At 42.5% G+C, this 14,373-nt stretch overlaps 1 protein-coding gene across 1 annotated transcript in view; it reads right to left on the bottom strand.

Annotated features, from left to right (window-relative positions):
• syne1b (spectrin repeat containing, nuclear envelope 1b) overlaps positions 1-14,373 on the bottom strand; it is a 124,453-nt gene that overhangs the window by 44,819 nt on the left and 65,261 nt on the right. Inside the window, exons 83-91 of the mRNA XM_029426616.1 lie at positions 6,974-7,239; positions 5,929-6,454; positions 3,644-5,278; positions 2,973-3,310; positions 2,647-2,791; positions 2,352-2,570; positions 2,000-2,268; positions 283-448; positions 33-188 (exon numbers count right to left, since the gene is read on the bottom strand). Coding sequence (XP_029282476.1) covers positions 33-188; positions 283-448; positions 2,000-2,268; positions 2,352-2,570; positions 2,647-2,791; positions 2,973-3,310; positions 3,644-5,278; positions 5,929-6,454; positions 6,974-7,239 — 3,720 coding nt within the window. The remainder of the gene's footprint in view (positions 1-32; positions 189-282; positions 449-1,999; positions 2,269-2,351; positions 2,571-2,646; positions 2,792-2,972; positions 3,311-3,643; positions 5,279-5,928; positions 6,455-6,973; positions 7,240-14,373) is intronic.

Here is a 14,373-nt window from a genome sequence, read left to right as displayed (position 1 = left end):
TGACATTGAAAGCTCGTTAAATGGCGCAGCACCTGATCCTCGATGGCGCCCAACGCCAGAGAGACCTCGGCCAGCTGCATGGAGATCTCAGAGGGCAGGATGGTGTAGAGGTCCAGGTACTTGCTCTGCTGCTGCTCCGCTAACTTATCCACATTCTGACGGTACGTGATCACTTCTCCATGCACAACCTGTGGAAACAAAGGGAGGAGTGACTTCTCTCCCACCGGGGGTCAGAGTGTGTGTGTGTGTGTGTGTGTGTGTGTGTTTAGATGAGAGTCATACCTCCAGCTCCTGCAGCAGAGAGTCGATGTCAGGCGTGGGGTTGAGCAGCAGCTCCCTGCTCTCCTGGATCCAGGCTTTCACCACGCTGAGCTCCTTCTCCACCTCCTCTCTGTCCCTCAGCTCCTGCGCTGTCTGAGCGCGCTTCAGCCGCGACTGTGTGAGCAGGCTGCAGGGACAGAGAGAGATGTATTCTGTACACGTGGTGCACGCGTGTCCTGAAGGCTCTCGGCCTAAAGAGTTTTCACACATGACAACATGTGGAAATCTTTTTAAGACTACGATAAAACCATAATATCAATGATGTAATAATAATTAGATGCTAATCTGCATGAGAAATAAAATAAACATTGTGATGAATTTGACAGATCACTGTGAGAGGGTTCCACAGTTTCTCTCCACTAAAACAACGGCTCAGATGTCTTCAGGTCCTTCTGGTCCCTCCACCTGGACCCACCCTCTCATACCTGTCAACATTGGAATTTCAAAATAAGGGAAAGTTTCTGACGGACTCCGTCCATCCTCACTCAATCCCAATTGTGGGAACACGGCCCCTCGCCTTGTCACTGTAAATAAAACAACAATGTTGCTAACCATGCAATATTTATTTTTTGTGTTTTTTTTAGTTGTGTGGCTTTTGTTTTACAACAGGTACAGCTGCGTCTCCATCTCTCTCCCGTTCACTGTGACTCTCATCCATATGTTCTCGTCTTCTTCTTCTGTGTTATTGTTCCTGTTTTCTTCTTCTGTGTGTTTACTGGCGGGTAACGTTTTTCAGCTAAAGTTAAACATAATACTGCCACCTGCTCTATCGGAAGACACTGTACACTTTTTAAAATTAGGCCTATTTTTATTTTTGAAAGGTAAATAATACAGGATAATTATGGGAAAATATTTAAACGGGAGGACATCGGGGAAAAACGGAAGGGTTGACAGGTATGCACCCTCTCTGATCCCTACCTCTCCACCTGGTCCCTACCTCTCCACCTGGTCCCTCCATCTGGTCCCTACCTCTCCACCTGGTCCCTACCTCTCCACCTGGTCCCTCCATCTGGTCCCTACCTCTCCACCTGGTCCCTACATCTGGTCCCTACCAATCCACCTGGTCCCTACATCTGGTCCCTACCAATCCACCTGGTCCCTACATCTGGTCCCTACCTCTCCACCTGGTCCCTACATCTGGTCCCTACCAATCCACCTGGTCCCTACATCTGGTCCCTACCTCTCCACCTGGTCCCTACATCTGGTCCCTACCTCTCCACCTGGTCCCTACATCTGGTCCCTACCAATCCACCTGGTCCCTCCATCTGGTCCCTACATCTGGTCCCTACCAATCCACCGGGTCCCTCCATCTGGTCTCTACCTCCCCACCTGGTCCCTACATTTGGTCCCTACCTCTACACCTGGTCCCTACCTCTCCACCTGGTTCCTCCATCTGGTCCCTACCTCCCACCTGGTCCCTGCATCTGGTCCCTACCTCTCCACCTGGTCCCTACCTCTCCACCTGGTCCCTCCACCTGGTCCCTACCTCTCCACCTGGTCCCTGCATCTGGTCCCTACCTCTCCACCTGGTCCCTCCACCTGGTTCCTACCTCTTCACCTGGTCCCTCCACCTGGTCCCTACCGCTCCACCTGGTCCCTCCACCTGGTCCCTAACTCTCCACCTGGTCCCCCCACCTGGTCCCTACCTCTCCACCTGGTCCCTCCATCTGGTCCCTACCTCTCCATCTGGTCCTGCACAGCTCTGATCTCCTTCAGACTCGGCAGCTCGTCCTGCTCGGTGGTGGGGGAGGGCACCTCCACGTCGTGCAGCAGGCTGAGGGCGTACTGCCGCAGCAGCGTGAGCGACGACAGCTCTCTCTCCAAGTCCTGGCTGAGCAGGTCGTGCTGGTCCAGCAGAGACTGCAGCGTGGCTTTGGAAGCCTTCTCCACGGCGCTGTCAGGGAAACGGCTCTGCAGCTCATCGGAGACGGCTCGCACCTTCACCATCTGCAGAAACATTACTACAGTTCAGCTGCAGGTGAAAGACTCAGATTCTTGCAGCATGTATTTTATTACATGTGTCTGTGTACCTTCTCTCTGAAAGTCCTCCAGTCCTGTGCCGTGTCCTCCAGCACTCTCTCTCGTCCCCGGGCCACGCTGCGCAGTCGTGTCCAGCGCTGCCACACCGTGGTCATGGAGCGGCTGATGGTGGCCTTGCTGGCGTCGCTCCCCACCAGCTCCAGCTGAGCAGCCTGCTCCTCCAGGCCGCTCAGCTTCTCCTGGAAGCCGTTCACCAGCAAGACGAGGGACTGAAACACGAAGAGACAATGAATAAGCTCAGTGCAAAGAAGCAGCACAAGGGCTTTTAGTCTGGGCCTCTCATACCCGGTGGCTGCACAGCTTGTCTTCTGCCTCTTGGCTGGTCGCTGCCTTCGCGGTGGAGAATTCAGTCAGTTTCTTCTCAGCCTCATTCATGAGCTCGATGACCGTCTGCCGCGCCTCCTGGTACGACTTCCACTGAGCCACACAGCTGAGGAAAACACAATAAATATCAAAATCACACATTATTATCACACTTTCTGCATCGTCACGTGCATTACACGTGCACAAGGGTTGAGGGAAGAACTGATGTTGCCGTAGCTGTTGTTCTCCATCAGCTGCTCCTGAATCCGTCTGAACTCTGACGTGCACCCCCCTCTTGTCCCCAGTACCTCTGAAGGACCTCTTGGTGACACTGCAGCTGGTCCCGGACCTCCGCGCCTCTCTGCCGGGCTGAGCCCACGCTCACGTGGAGCTGCTCCCTGGCTGTTGGGTTGAGCAGGTTCTGCAGCGGAGGCAGCAGAGCCTGCAGCTCCTCCAGGTGGATGAGGAACTCCTGCTCCGTGGCCATGATGTCCCCCTGCTCCCGGAGACACTCCTCGTAGTTCTCTACATCCACGCCCAGGCTGGCCTGCTGCAGGAAGGACACGGCGTCCTCCAGCCACTCGCAGGCCGACTGCATCCTGAAGTGGTACTTCTGACACAGGCCCAGGGCTTCCTCCAGAGTAATCTTTAACAAAATAAAATAAAATAATAAAAGTATAAAAACACAGATTCTGTTTAAAAACATTAAATATTATTTTCTTTTTGAATTTATATACAGGTGTTCATTTATTTATTTGACATTTTCCCCTTTGTATAGGTTTAATAATAATAATAATAATAATAATAATAATAGGTCTATTATTAACTTATATTTCCATATTTGAGACATTTTCTGGATTTGGTATTTTGCATGAAAAATAACTCAACTTCTTTTTCTGTTGACAGGCGACTTGTTGCAGCTTTATGACATATAACACGATGACCATGTTTTATAGAACATCTCATGTTCTCGTCCCACCTGTTTGGAGCTCAGAGCTTTCTGCACGTCTGCCTGCAGCTTGGCCATCTCCTCCAGGCTCGTATCTACGTGTGCGGGGACGAGCTCGTTGGCGCTGATGTATTGTTGCTTCTCCCGGCTGCTGAGAGCAGCCACTATTCTCAGTCTGGACTGCACCTCCTCCTGCATGATCTGCTGCTTCCTGATCTCCTCCTGCACCTTCTCCACCCTCACATCCACAATGATAGCGCAGCCCAGGTCATCCCGGACCTGCTGCAGCCAGTCCAGAGTCCTCTTCATCTCCGTCTCAAAGTCTTTGCTCTGGACAAACCTGTTCTCGCACTCCTCGATCAGATCCCCGACTGCGGCCTGCAGAGAGCGCAGCTCGTCCTGCCACAGCACCACCTGCTCCTTGGAGGCATCTTGTGCTGCCTGCTCCACGCGGGGAGCAAGAGTGTCCATCTGCTCCATGAGCCTGGACAGGTGAGAGTTGGCGCTCTGGAGACTCCCCGCCAGAGTGTGGTAGTTCTTCAGCCGCTCCTCCGCTGACTGCGTCTCTGCGCTCACCTTCACCAGCTGCTCTTTGGTGGCCTTCAACTCAGAGTCCACCTGCATGGCCATCGCCTTGTGATCCTCGAACGACTCCAGGGTTTCCTCCAGGTGCTCCACTTTCTGCTCCACCAGCCTCTTCAGGCCGTTGTACAGGCTCACCAGCTGCGTCGTCTCCTCGGGGCGCCAGGGTTGCCCCGTGCTACGAAAGCCCTCCTTCTTCTGGTTGAGCTCGCTCACGGCCAGGCCCAGGCCGCTCAGGTCCGCCTGGATGGCTCTGTAGTCGCTCTGCAGACTGACCACCTCCTCGGTCTGCAGCCCCACAGGCTGACTGCCCAGATGATTGAACTGCTCCTCCAGCTCCATCAGGGCCTTGTGGGTGACGTCTATGAAGGAGGTGTACTCGTTCCTGGTGAGGATGGCCTGCTGGATCTTCTCCTGCTTCTCTTTGGCGAGAGCTAATATGCTGTTGTATTGCTGAGGCAGCGTATTGAGCTTCTCATCCAGATAGCAGTGGTCCACTTCATTCAGACTGGGCAGTATCTCCTGGCCGGCTCTCTCCACAATCAGGAGGAGATTCTCGTACTCGATGGCCTGCTCCACTATGTGCTGATATTTAAGCAGCTGCGCGTCGAGTTCAACGTCTCCCACCATCAGGTTGATTTCAGGGAAGGTGACGATATCGGCTTGTTTTATCCACAGGCATATTTTCTCTAAATCACTCTTGAAATACTTTCTGGAAACAAGAACTTTTTCGAGCTCCTGCAGCTTCTGGCCACAGCGGTGTAACGTTTTGTCGAAGATGTTCTGCAGCTCCTGCAGCTTTGTGAGGATCTCGTTCCTCTCCTCCTCGCTGGCGTCCCTCATCAGGTCCCTGCCCTGAGACCACAGCGAGGTCAGCTCGCTCTGATAGGCTTTCAGGCTGCTCTGGATGTTCCTGCACGTCCGCACCTGCTTGGCCAGGTCATCCGGTAACAGAGCGATGTACTCCTCCGCCTGGGCCTTCTTCTCATTCTGCTGCACCCAGGAGATGGACTGACCCACAGCCATCAGGAACTGAGTCCTCTCCGTGAATGCCTTGCTCAGGTGTTTCCTGCGTTGCACCACCTTCGACAGAGAGACACATTTATGAGACAATCCTAAAAAACACGTAATACTCCTTCACCTGAAGACAGGTAAACAAATTAAACACACAATCTGTTCGGCTGCCGCTAACGTCTGTCTCTGTCTGTCAGCTTGTTTCTGTGAGAACTTCAGATCCAGACGTCCGAGGACTAAAATCCTTCATCCTTCAAATATAAGTTAAAAACACCAGGATGTAGAAAGTGTCTTTTTAACATGACACATTTCTCTGAACTCACAACATATACAACACAGGGAGAGTTATTACACGTCGACATTCTGAGAAAAAAGTCAAAGAAAAGAAAAGAAAAGCGTTGGCAATTTGTTGTCTGATTAAAATCGGTAAAAACAGAGAATAAAGCAGTTTGAGGTTAAAAATCAGTTTTGAGATGTTGGAAGTTTATTCCATTAAATTGCAGCTGTGAATAAAAAGTATTTTATCCATCAAACCCTTGAATCTAAAAGGATCTGCAGAGCTGAAGTAAGTAAAGCAGTTGGATGTTTGTGGACCTCATCATGTGTTTCATGTGGAAGTCCCACCTGATCTGTTGAGGATGAGCTGCCTCTAACTGTGCGGGCAGGTTTGACTTGTTCTGCAGAGTTCCCATTAAAGCAGGACGTGGCAGTGAACTCACCTTCACACTCAGAGACTCCACCTCACGATGCGTGTGGACGATGAGCTGCTGGAGACGTTGGCGCTCGCTGAGGCCGAGCCGGGCCAGCACCCGGTCGGAGTCGGCCATGGCCTGAGCCAGCAGCAGCTGCTTGGCCTCCAGCTCGCTGCAGATGCTCAGGTGGTCGAACAAGAAGCTTTGAGCCAGCTCCGGAGGAGGACTCATCTTCATGGCCTCAGACAGGGCCGGCTGCTGCTCCTCCGCCCAGTCCCGGGCCTCTCTCAGGCGGGCCTCCACCTGGCCCATATCCTCCAGGGTCACCACCGAGTCCTGGACCTTCCTCTTGATCAGGTTCTGCATCTGAGCCCAGCGCTGCTCGAAGTGGCTGATCTGCTCCTTCACCAGCTCCTTGTCGTCCAGGTTCAGGTGTTGGATGACTTTCTGTTTCTGCTCCTTCAGGTCCTCCAGAGTTCCCTTTTCTTCTTCCAGAGACACGGCCAGCCTCCGCAACGCCTCCAGATGCCGAGAGGAACTCTCTGCATCCGTTCTGTTGTGTGAAACATATGATAGAACTCAAATACAACTTCTCAGAATAATGAATAACATGAGTTCCAAAGCGATGATGGCTTTGAGCTCAGACTTGTAAAACACTTAAACCTGCACAGATCTACGACTTTTTCCAAACGGATTTCAACAACCTTGTCTTGTGAGCTGTAATTTAATGGAGTCATATTGTGATACTTGTATGTGTTTCTGTGTTTATTCCTGTGCAGTGTGTCATTGTGTCCATCTGTCCTGGAGTTGTTGTGTTTTATTGCGTCCTTTCAGCTGCTCAGGGACGACAGATGGAAAGGAGCCAGGAGCTAAATCTGGTACAAATCATCTTTTCTTTTGTCTGAGGTGAATGTTTTGGTCCCTGATATGAATACATTTCAGAATAAGAATAATTACACGGAGCTTATTCACAATCCCTGAACTGTGTAGAAGGAATCAAAGATATTAACAAACAGCCGTTATTAGAAACAGAAAGTATGTGATGTTAACTTGGATGTATTGTTGAACCCACCTGGCCAGATTGTCCCACTCTCTGGAGACCTGCTCAAACAGTGCCTCCACTGCCGTGATGCAGTGGTGGTACTCTGTGGCCCGCTGCAGGTCCTCCTCTCTCTGCCTCTGCAGCCTGGAGGCCTGACTGCAGAGATCCAGCAAGCAGTGTCCCAGGCGCTGCAGCTCGCCGTGCTCCGGGGAGTCCTGTCCCTCCGTCAGTCGGCTCACAGTCTCCGTCATCTTGGTCAGGATGCTCTGCTTACACTGCAGCTGCTGGCTGCACTCCTGGAGGCAAGAAACACACTACAGTAACACTGCGTGCGTGTGGAAAATACACATGACGAGTATCTGCTGCTCTTTCATTTCATTTAAATTAATTCAATACTTTTATCCTCGACTATAACACAAATTGTTGATGGACTAAGTGGCCACTTAGATTAGGATGTAAATAATGTAAATAAAGGATGTAAATAATGTAAATAAAGGATGTAAATTATTTAAATAAAGGATGTAAATAATGTAAATATAGGATGTAAATAATGTAAATAAAGGATGTAAATAATGTAAATATAGGATGTAAATAATGTAAATAAAGGATGTAAATTATTTAAATAAAGGATGTAAATAATGTAAATATAGGATGTAAATAATGTAAATAAAGGATGTAAATAATGTAAATATAGGATGTAAATAATGTAAATATAGGATGTAAATAATGTAAATAAAGGATGTAAATTATTTAAATAAAGGATGTAAATAATGTAAATATAGGATGTAAATAATGTAAATAAAGGATGTAAATAATGTAAATAAAGGATGTAAATTATTTAAATAAAGGATGTAAATAATGTAAATATAGGATGTAAATAATGTAAATAAAGGATGTAAATAATGTAAATATAGGATGTAAATAATGTAAATATAGGATGTAAATAATGTAAATATAGGATGTAAATAATGTAAATAAAGGATGTAAATAATGTAAATATAGGATGTAAATAATGTAAATAAAGGATGTAAATAATGTAAATAAAGGATGTAAATAATGTAAATATAGGATATAAATAATTTAAATATAGGATGTAAATAATGTAAATAAAGGATATAAATAATTTAAATATAGGATGTAAATAATGTAAATATAGGATGTAAATAATGTAAATATAGGATGTAAATAATGTAAATAAAGGATGTAAATAATGTAAATATAGGATGTAAATAATGTAAATAAAGGATGTAAATAATGTAAATAAAGGATGTAAATAATGTAAATAAAGGATATAAATAATTTAAATATAGGATGTAAATAATGTAAATAAAGGATGTAAATAATGTAAATAAAGGATGTAAATAATGTAAATAAAGGATGTAAATAATGTAAATATAGGATGTAAATAATGTAAATACAGGATGTAAATAATGTAAATATAGGATGTAAATAATGTAAATATAGGATGTAAATAATGTAAATATAGGATGTAAATAATGTAAATAATATAGGATGTAAATAATGTAAATACAGGATGTAAATAATGTAAATAATATAGGATGTAAATAATGTAAATAATATAGGATGTAAATAATGTGAATATAGGATGTAAATAATGTAAATATAGGATGTAAATAATGTAAATATAGGATGTAATAATGTAATATAGGATGTAAATAATGTAATACAGGATGTAAATAATGTAAATATAGGATGTAAATAATGTAAATATAGGATGTAAATAATGTAAATAATGTAAATAATATAGGATTGTAAATAATGTAAATAATATAGGATGTAAATAATGTAAATATAGGATGTAAATAATGTAAATATAGGATGTAAATAATGTAAATAATGTAAATAATATAGGATGTAAATAATGTAAATAATATAGGATGTAAATAATGTAAATATAGGATGTAAATAATGTGAATACAGGATGTAAATAATGTAAATATAGGATGTAAATAAAGATGTAAATAATGTAAATATAGGTGTAAATAATGAAAATATAGGATGTAATAATGTAAATATAGGATGTAAATAATGTAGATATAGGATGTAATAATGTAAATATAGGATGTAAATAATGTAAATATAGGATGTAAATAAAGGATGTAAATAATGTAAATATAGGATGTAAATAATGTAATTATCGGATGTAAATAATGTAAATAAAGGATGTAAATAATGTAAATATAGGATGTAAATAATGTAAATATAGGATGTAAATAATGTAATTATAGGATGTAAATAATGTAAATAAAGGATGTAAATAATGTAAATATAGGATGTAAATAATGTAATTATAGGATGTAAATAATGTAAATATAGGATGTAAATAATGTAAATATAGGATGTAAATAATGTAAATAAAGGATGTAAATAATGTAAATATAGGATGTAAATAATGTAAATATAGGATGTAAATAATGTAATTATAGGATGTAAATAATGTAAATATAGGATGTAAATAATGTAAATATAGGATGTAAATAATGTAAATATAGGATGTAAATAATGTAATTATAGGATGTAAATAATGTAAATATAGATGTAAATAATGTAAATATAGGATTTGTAAATAATGTAAATATAGGATGTAAATAATGTAATTATAGGATGTAATAATGTACATATAGGATGTAAATAATGTAAATATAGGATGTAAATAATGTAATTATAGGATGTAAATAATGTAAATAAAAGATGTAAATAATGTAAATAAAGGATGTAAATAATGTAAATAAAGGATGTAAATAATGTAAATATAGGATGTAAATAATGTAAATATAGGATGTAAATCATGTAATTATAGGATGTAAATAATGTAAATAAAGGATGTAAATAATGTAAATATAGGATGTAAATAATGTAATTATAGGATGTAAATAATGTAAATAAAGGATGTAAATAATGTAAATAAGGATGTAATAATGTAAATAAAGGATGTTAAATAATGTAAATCTAGGATGTAAATAATGTAAATAAAGGATTGTAAATAATGTAAATAAAGGATGTAAATAATGTAAATATAGGATGTAAATAATGTAATTATAGGATGTAAATAATGTAAATATAGGATGTAAATAATGTAAATATAGGATGTAAATAATGTAATTATAGGATGTAAATAATGTAATAAAGGATGAAATAATGTAAATAAAGGATGTAACTAATGTAATTATAGGATGTAAATAATGTAAATATAGGATGTAATAATGTAAATAAAGGATGTAAATAATGTAATTATAGGATGTAAATAATGTAAATATAGGATGTAAATAATGTAATTATAGGATGTAAATAATGTAAATATAGGATGTAAATAATGTAATATAGGATGTAAATAATGTAAATAAAGGATGTAAATAATGTAATTATAGGATGTAAATAATGTAAATATAGGATGTAAATAATGTGAGAGGACTCTGCACCTTGGCTTGTTGCAGCATGTTTTGATGCGATCTTGGTCTCCAGCTCTGCAGGTCTCCTGGAGAGGCTGAGCAGCTGCTGCTCCGTGTCCTGGAACAAACTGCTCAGATCCTGTTTCTGCTCCTTGATCTCCCTCCAGCCCTCCGACAGCTCCTGAGCACGGGACATCCTCTCCTCGATCTGCAGAAGGAACGTTTACACCTTAACCTCAATATCTGTGTGCTGAACTTTCTATATCAGGATATGTCACCATAGATATTTATATTCATAAACACTGAAGAGTTGCAATCACACTGCATGTTATGTGTGTAATAAAATAACTGTGATACAAAGAAAATTAACCTTTGTGATCAGAGGGGAAATCAAGGAATTCAAGGAAATATGGGACTCTTTTATTCAAGTCCTGGAAAGTGATCAGGCTGACAAGCATCTCTAAAACATATATAAGATACATATATTATTTAACATATTTATTTACCTCTCTTTTTATTTTTTATTATCTTCTATATCAAAGTTTCCCTGAATATTATTATTATGAATTTACAATCCGTGTTTAAGACAAAATACAAAATACAACAAACATAAAACACAACATACTTGTTTAATTAAACATTAATAATCAGGTCATCTTTAGAATGATTAAACATATTCATATTCAATCTAAACTAGTTTTAAAGCATGAAACATGTGGAAGATAACACTTGAGTGTGAATAATTGGAAGGTTTTTGTTGAAGGCCGTATTTGTAACTGACCGTGAGTTTGACCTGCTGGACGTGAGCGGCGGTGACTCTCACAGCCTCGTCAGACAGGTCGCACACAGAGCACACCAGGTCCAGGTAGGTGCTGGCCTGCTCCTGGAGGGCCCTGTAGTGCTTCACCTGTGTGTGCAGAAGAAATTCATTACGACACAAGATGAAGAACTTGCTTTGCAGGAGCAGAAACATGCAACATGCAAGCGTTGCGTGAGTCACCTGCTTCAGAGCTTCCTGCAGACCAGACGGTCCCTGCTGGTGCAGCTGGAGCTCCTCCTGCACGGCGCAGAGCCACGTCTGGCTCTGCTGCAGAGTGTCCTGGTGGTTCACGTGTTTCTGCAGCTCCCGGTCCAGACTCTGGTACACCTGTTCAACATACCACACCTTCACCACTTGTATCATGACAGGTGAATGAAGACGACCTGTGTGTTACAGAGCCGGGGGAGGGGGAGGAAACACTCAGCATTTCTCCAGTTAAGAAAGAAAACTCTGAGATTATCTGAGATTATAAAGTCAAAACGTAGATCTTCTCTGGGAAATAAATAGTACATTTACGTGATTTTTTTAACTTTAGTCCTCAATTCTCGTATGTTTCTTTTGCTCAAATCCCCGGCCTGTCCCGACTCTGTATTTGTTAACACGCTGTGGTCGTCTCCAGGTGAAGAGCAATAAGAGATGTGTAGGATTAGCTCACGCGCTGGGCCGTGCTGCAGATGGCAGAGTAACTGTCCTCTGGTTCCCTGCTGGTGAGACTGGACCTGCTGACTGATTTTAGCTTGAACCTGCTCCGTGCAGCTGCTCACCAGACCTTCTCCTTTCTGCTGCAAGCTGCTGAGACGCTCCTCGAAACTGGAAATCTCCTCCATTATGGCCTGAAAGACAGACGTGAGGATTAGATAAAGTGATCAGAGCAGGATATTCAAAGAGTAAAAGTATTAAGTATAAAATTAAAATAAAAGGATCTGAATGTACAGACTGTTAAAAGCAACAACCGGCTCACATTGGAAGGTTATGAATGTTTATATTCATTATTAATATTAGTCAAGAACAGAAGTAGTTATTTTGTGAACAAGTTTTAACCCCGACTGTTATGAAGGAGCGTCAAACTGAATACAAAAGATGTGTAAAACAACCTACGTGCTGGATTAAGAAGGTGCGTTGTAGCTTTACAGGTAAGTAAGTATGTAGCACAGGTGTGAATCAGAAGTGTGAGGAAGTAAACATTACTGTGGTCTGTTATTCAGGCACCTTGTGTCGGGCGAGTTGCTGCGTGGCCATCTCCATCCCGCTGGTCTGCATGGAGTCGGAGGTGACCAGCCTGCTGGACATCTGCAGGAGCCACTTCTCCACCTCCTGCAGCTCGCTGTTGTAGTCCTCGTGCTCCTTCACCCACTCCACGAGGTTCTGGACCTGAGTCTGCAACACACACACTCACACATGAGTTCAACACAACAGCACCGGCAGCAGCAACACGGACTCTGTGGTTGTGGCCGGACCTGAGCTGCTGAGCAGAGGTCCTGGTAGTCGGTCTGCAGCCTCTTCATGTTGTCACTGATGGTTGGGTCACGCACTGAGTCCAGCAGCGCTTCTCCTTTCTCAAACACCGACTTCACCGCGGACTCATGAGACTGCACTGTGTGCTGGATCGTCTGCACCAAGAAGAGCAACAAATCCTTTAGTTTCACTTTCCACAAAACTAAAGATGAAGCAACAAGCCCCTGATACTGAATAACAATGAGACTGAAAAAGAAAACAGAATAAGATAAGAATAAGAAGAAAATAAGAAGAAGAATAAGAAGAATAAAAGAAATAAGAATAAGAATAATATAATAAGAATATGATTATGATAATTATTTTATTAGGAGGATAGGATTTTATCATGATTATAGGATTATAGCATTAGTATCAGTATAGAGATGAGATAGGAGGAAGGAGGAGTAGTAAGATTATCATATTATCAGTATTATATTATTCTTATTATTATTATCATTATTATTATATTATTATTATTATTATAGACATTATATTATTATTATTATTATTATATTATTATTATTATAGACATTATATATTATTATTATTATTATTATTATTATATTATTAGCAGGAACATGGATGAGAACATTAATAAGCAGGAACATGAATCACCTTGTACTTGGCCAGCTGAGCCTTCTTCTGGTAGAGCTCAGCTTTAGGCTCCACACTGGAGGCCAGCAGGTTCTGGGTCTCCAGCAGCCACTGGGACTGGGACTTGTATTTATCCATGAAGTCTTTAGAGAGCGAGATGCTCTTCTCCAGGGAGCTGTGCTCCGTCCGCAGAGCTTCCATCAGCTCCTTCAGCTGTAGGAGGCGGCTGTCCACTTCCTCCTTCAGCTGCTCGGGCTCCTCCAGGAACGCCATGGCTCGCTGCGTCTTCTCCCGCAGCATCTTCAGGTGACAGTGGCCCTGCTCCATGTCGGCCTGGAGAGCCTGCAGGGGACGTTAGTTATTTAGTTTAAACACATAAGAGATGCTTCAGTCTGACCGCACAGTGTAACACACACACAGTGTAACACACACACACAGTGTAACACACACACACAGTGTAACACACACACAGTGTAACACACACACACACACACACAGTGTAACACACACACAGTAACACACACACACAGTGTAACACACACACAGTGTAACACACACACACACACACACAGTGTAACACACACACAGTGTAACACACACACAGTGTAACACACACACACAGTGTAACACACACACACAGTAACACACACACACACAGTGTAACACACACACAGTAACACACACACACAGTGTAACACACACACAGTAACACACACACAGTGTAACACACACACAGTGTAACACACACACAGTAACACACACACAGTGTAACACACACACACAGTGTAACACACACACACACACACACACAGTAACACACACACACACACACAGTAACACACACACACACACACACACACACACACACAGTGTAACACACACACACACACACACACACACACACACACACAGTAACACACACACACACACACACACACACACACAGTAACACACACACACACACACACACACACACACACAGTAACACACACACACACACACACACACACACACAGTAACACACACACACACACACACACCACACACACACAGTAACACACACACACACACACACACACAGTAACACACACACACACACACACACACACACA

The sequence above is a fragment of the Cottoperca gobio genome, unplaced genomic scaffold, assembly GCF_900634415.1.
Source record: "Cottoperca gobio unplaced genomic scaffold, fCotGob3.1 fCotGob3_212arrow_ctg1, whole genome shotgun sequence".
NCBI classification, from domain to species: domain Eukaryota; kingdom Metazoa; phylum Chordata; class Actinopteri; order Perciformes; family Bovichtidae; genus Cottoperca; species Cottoperca gobio.
This window is presented reverse-complemented; position numbering and strand designations above follow the sequence as displayed.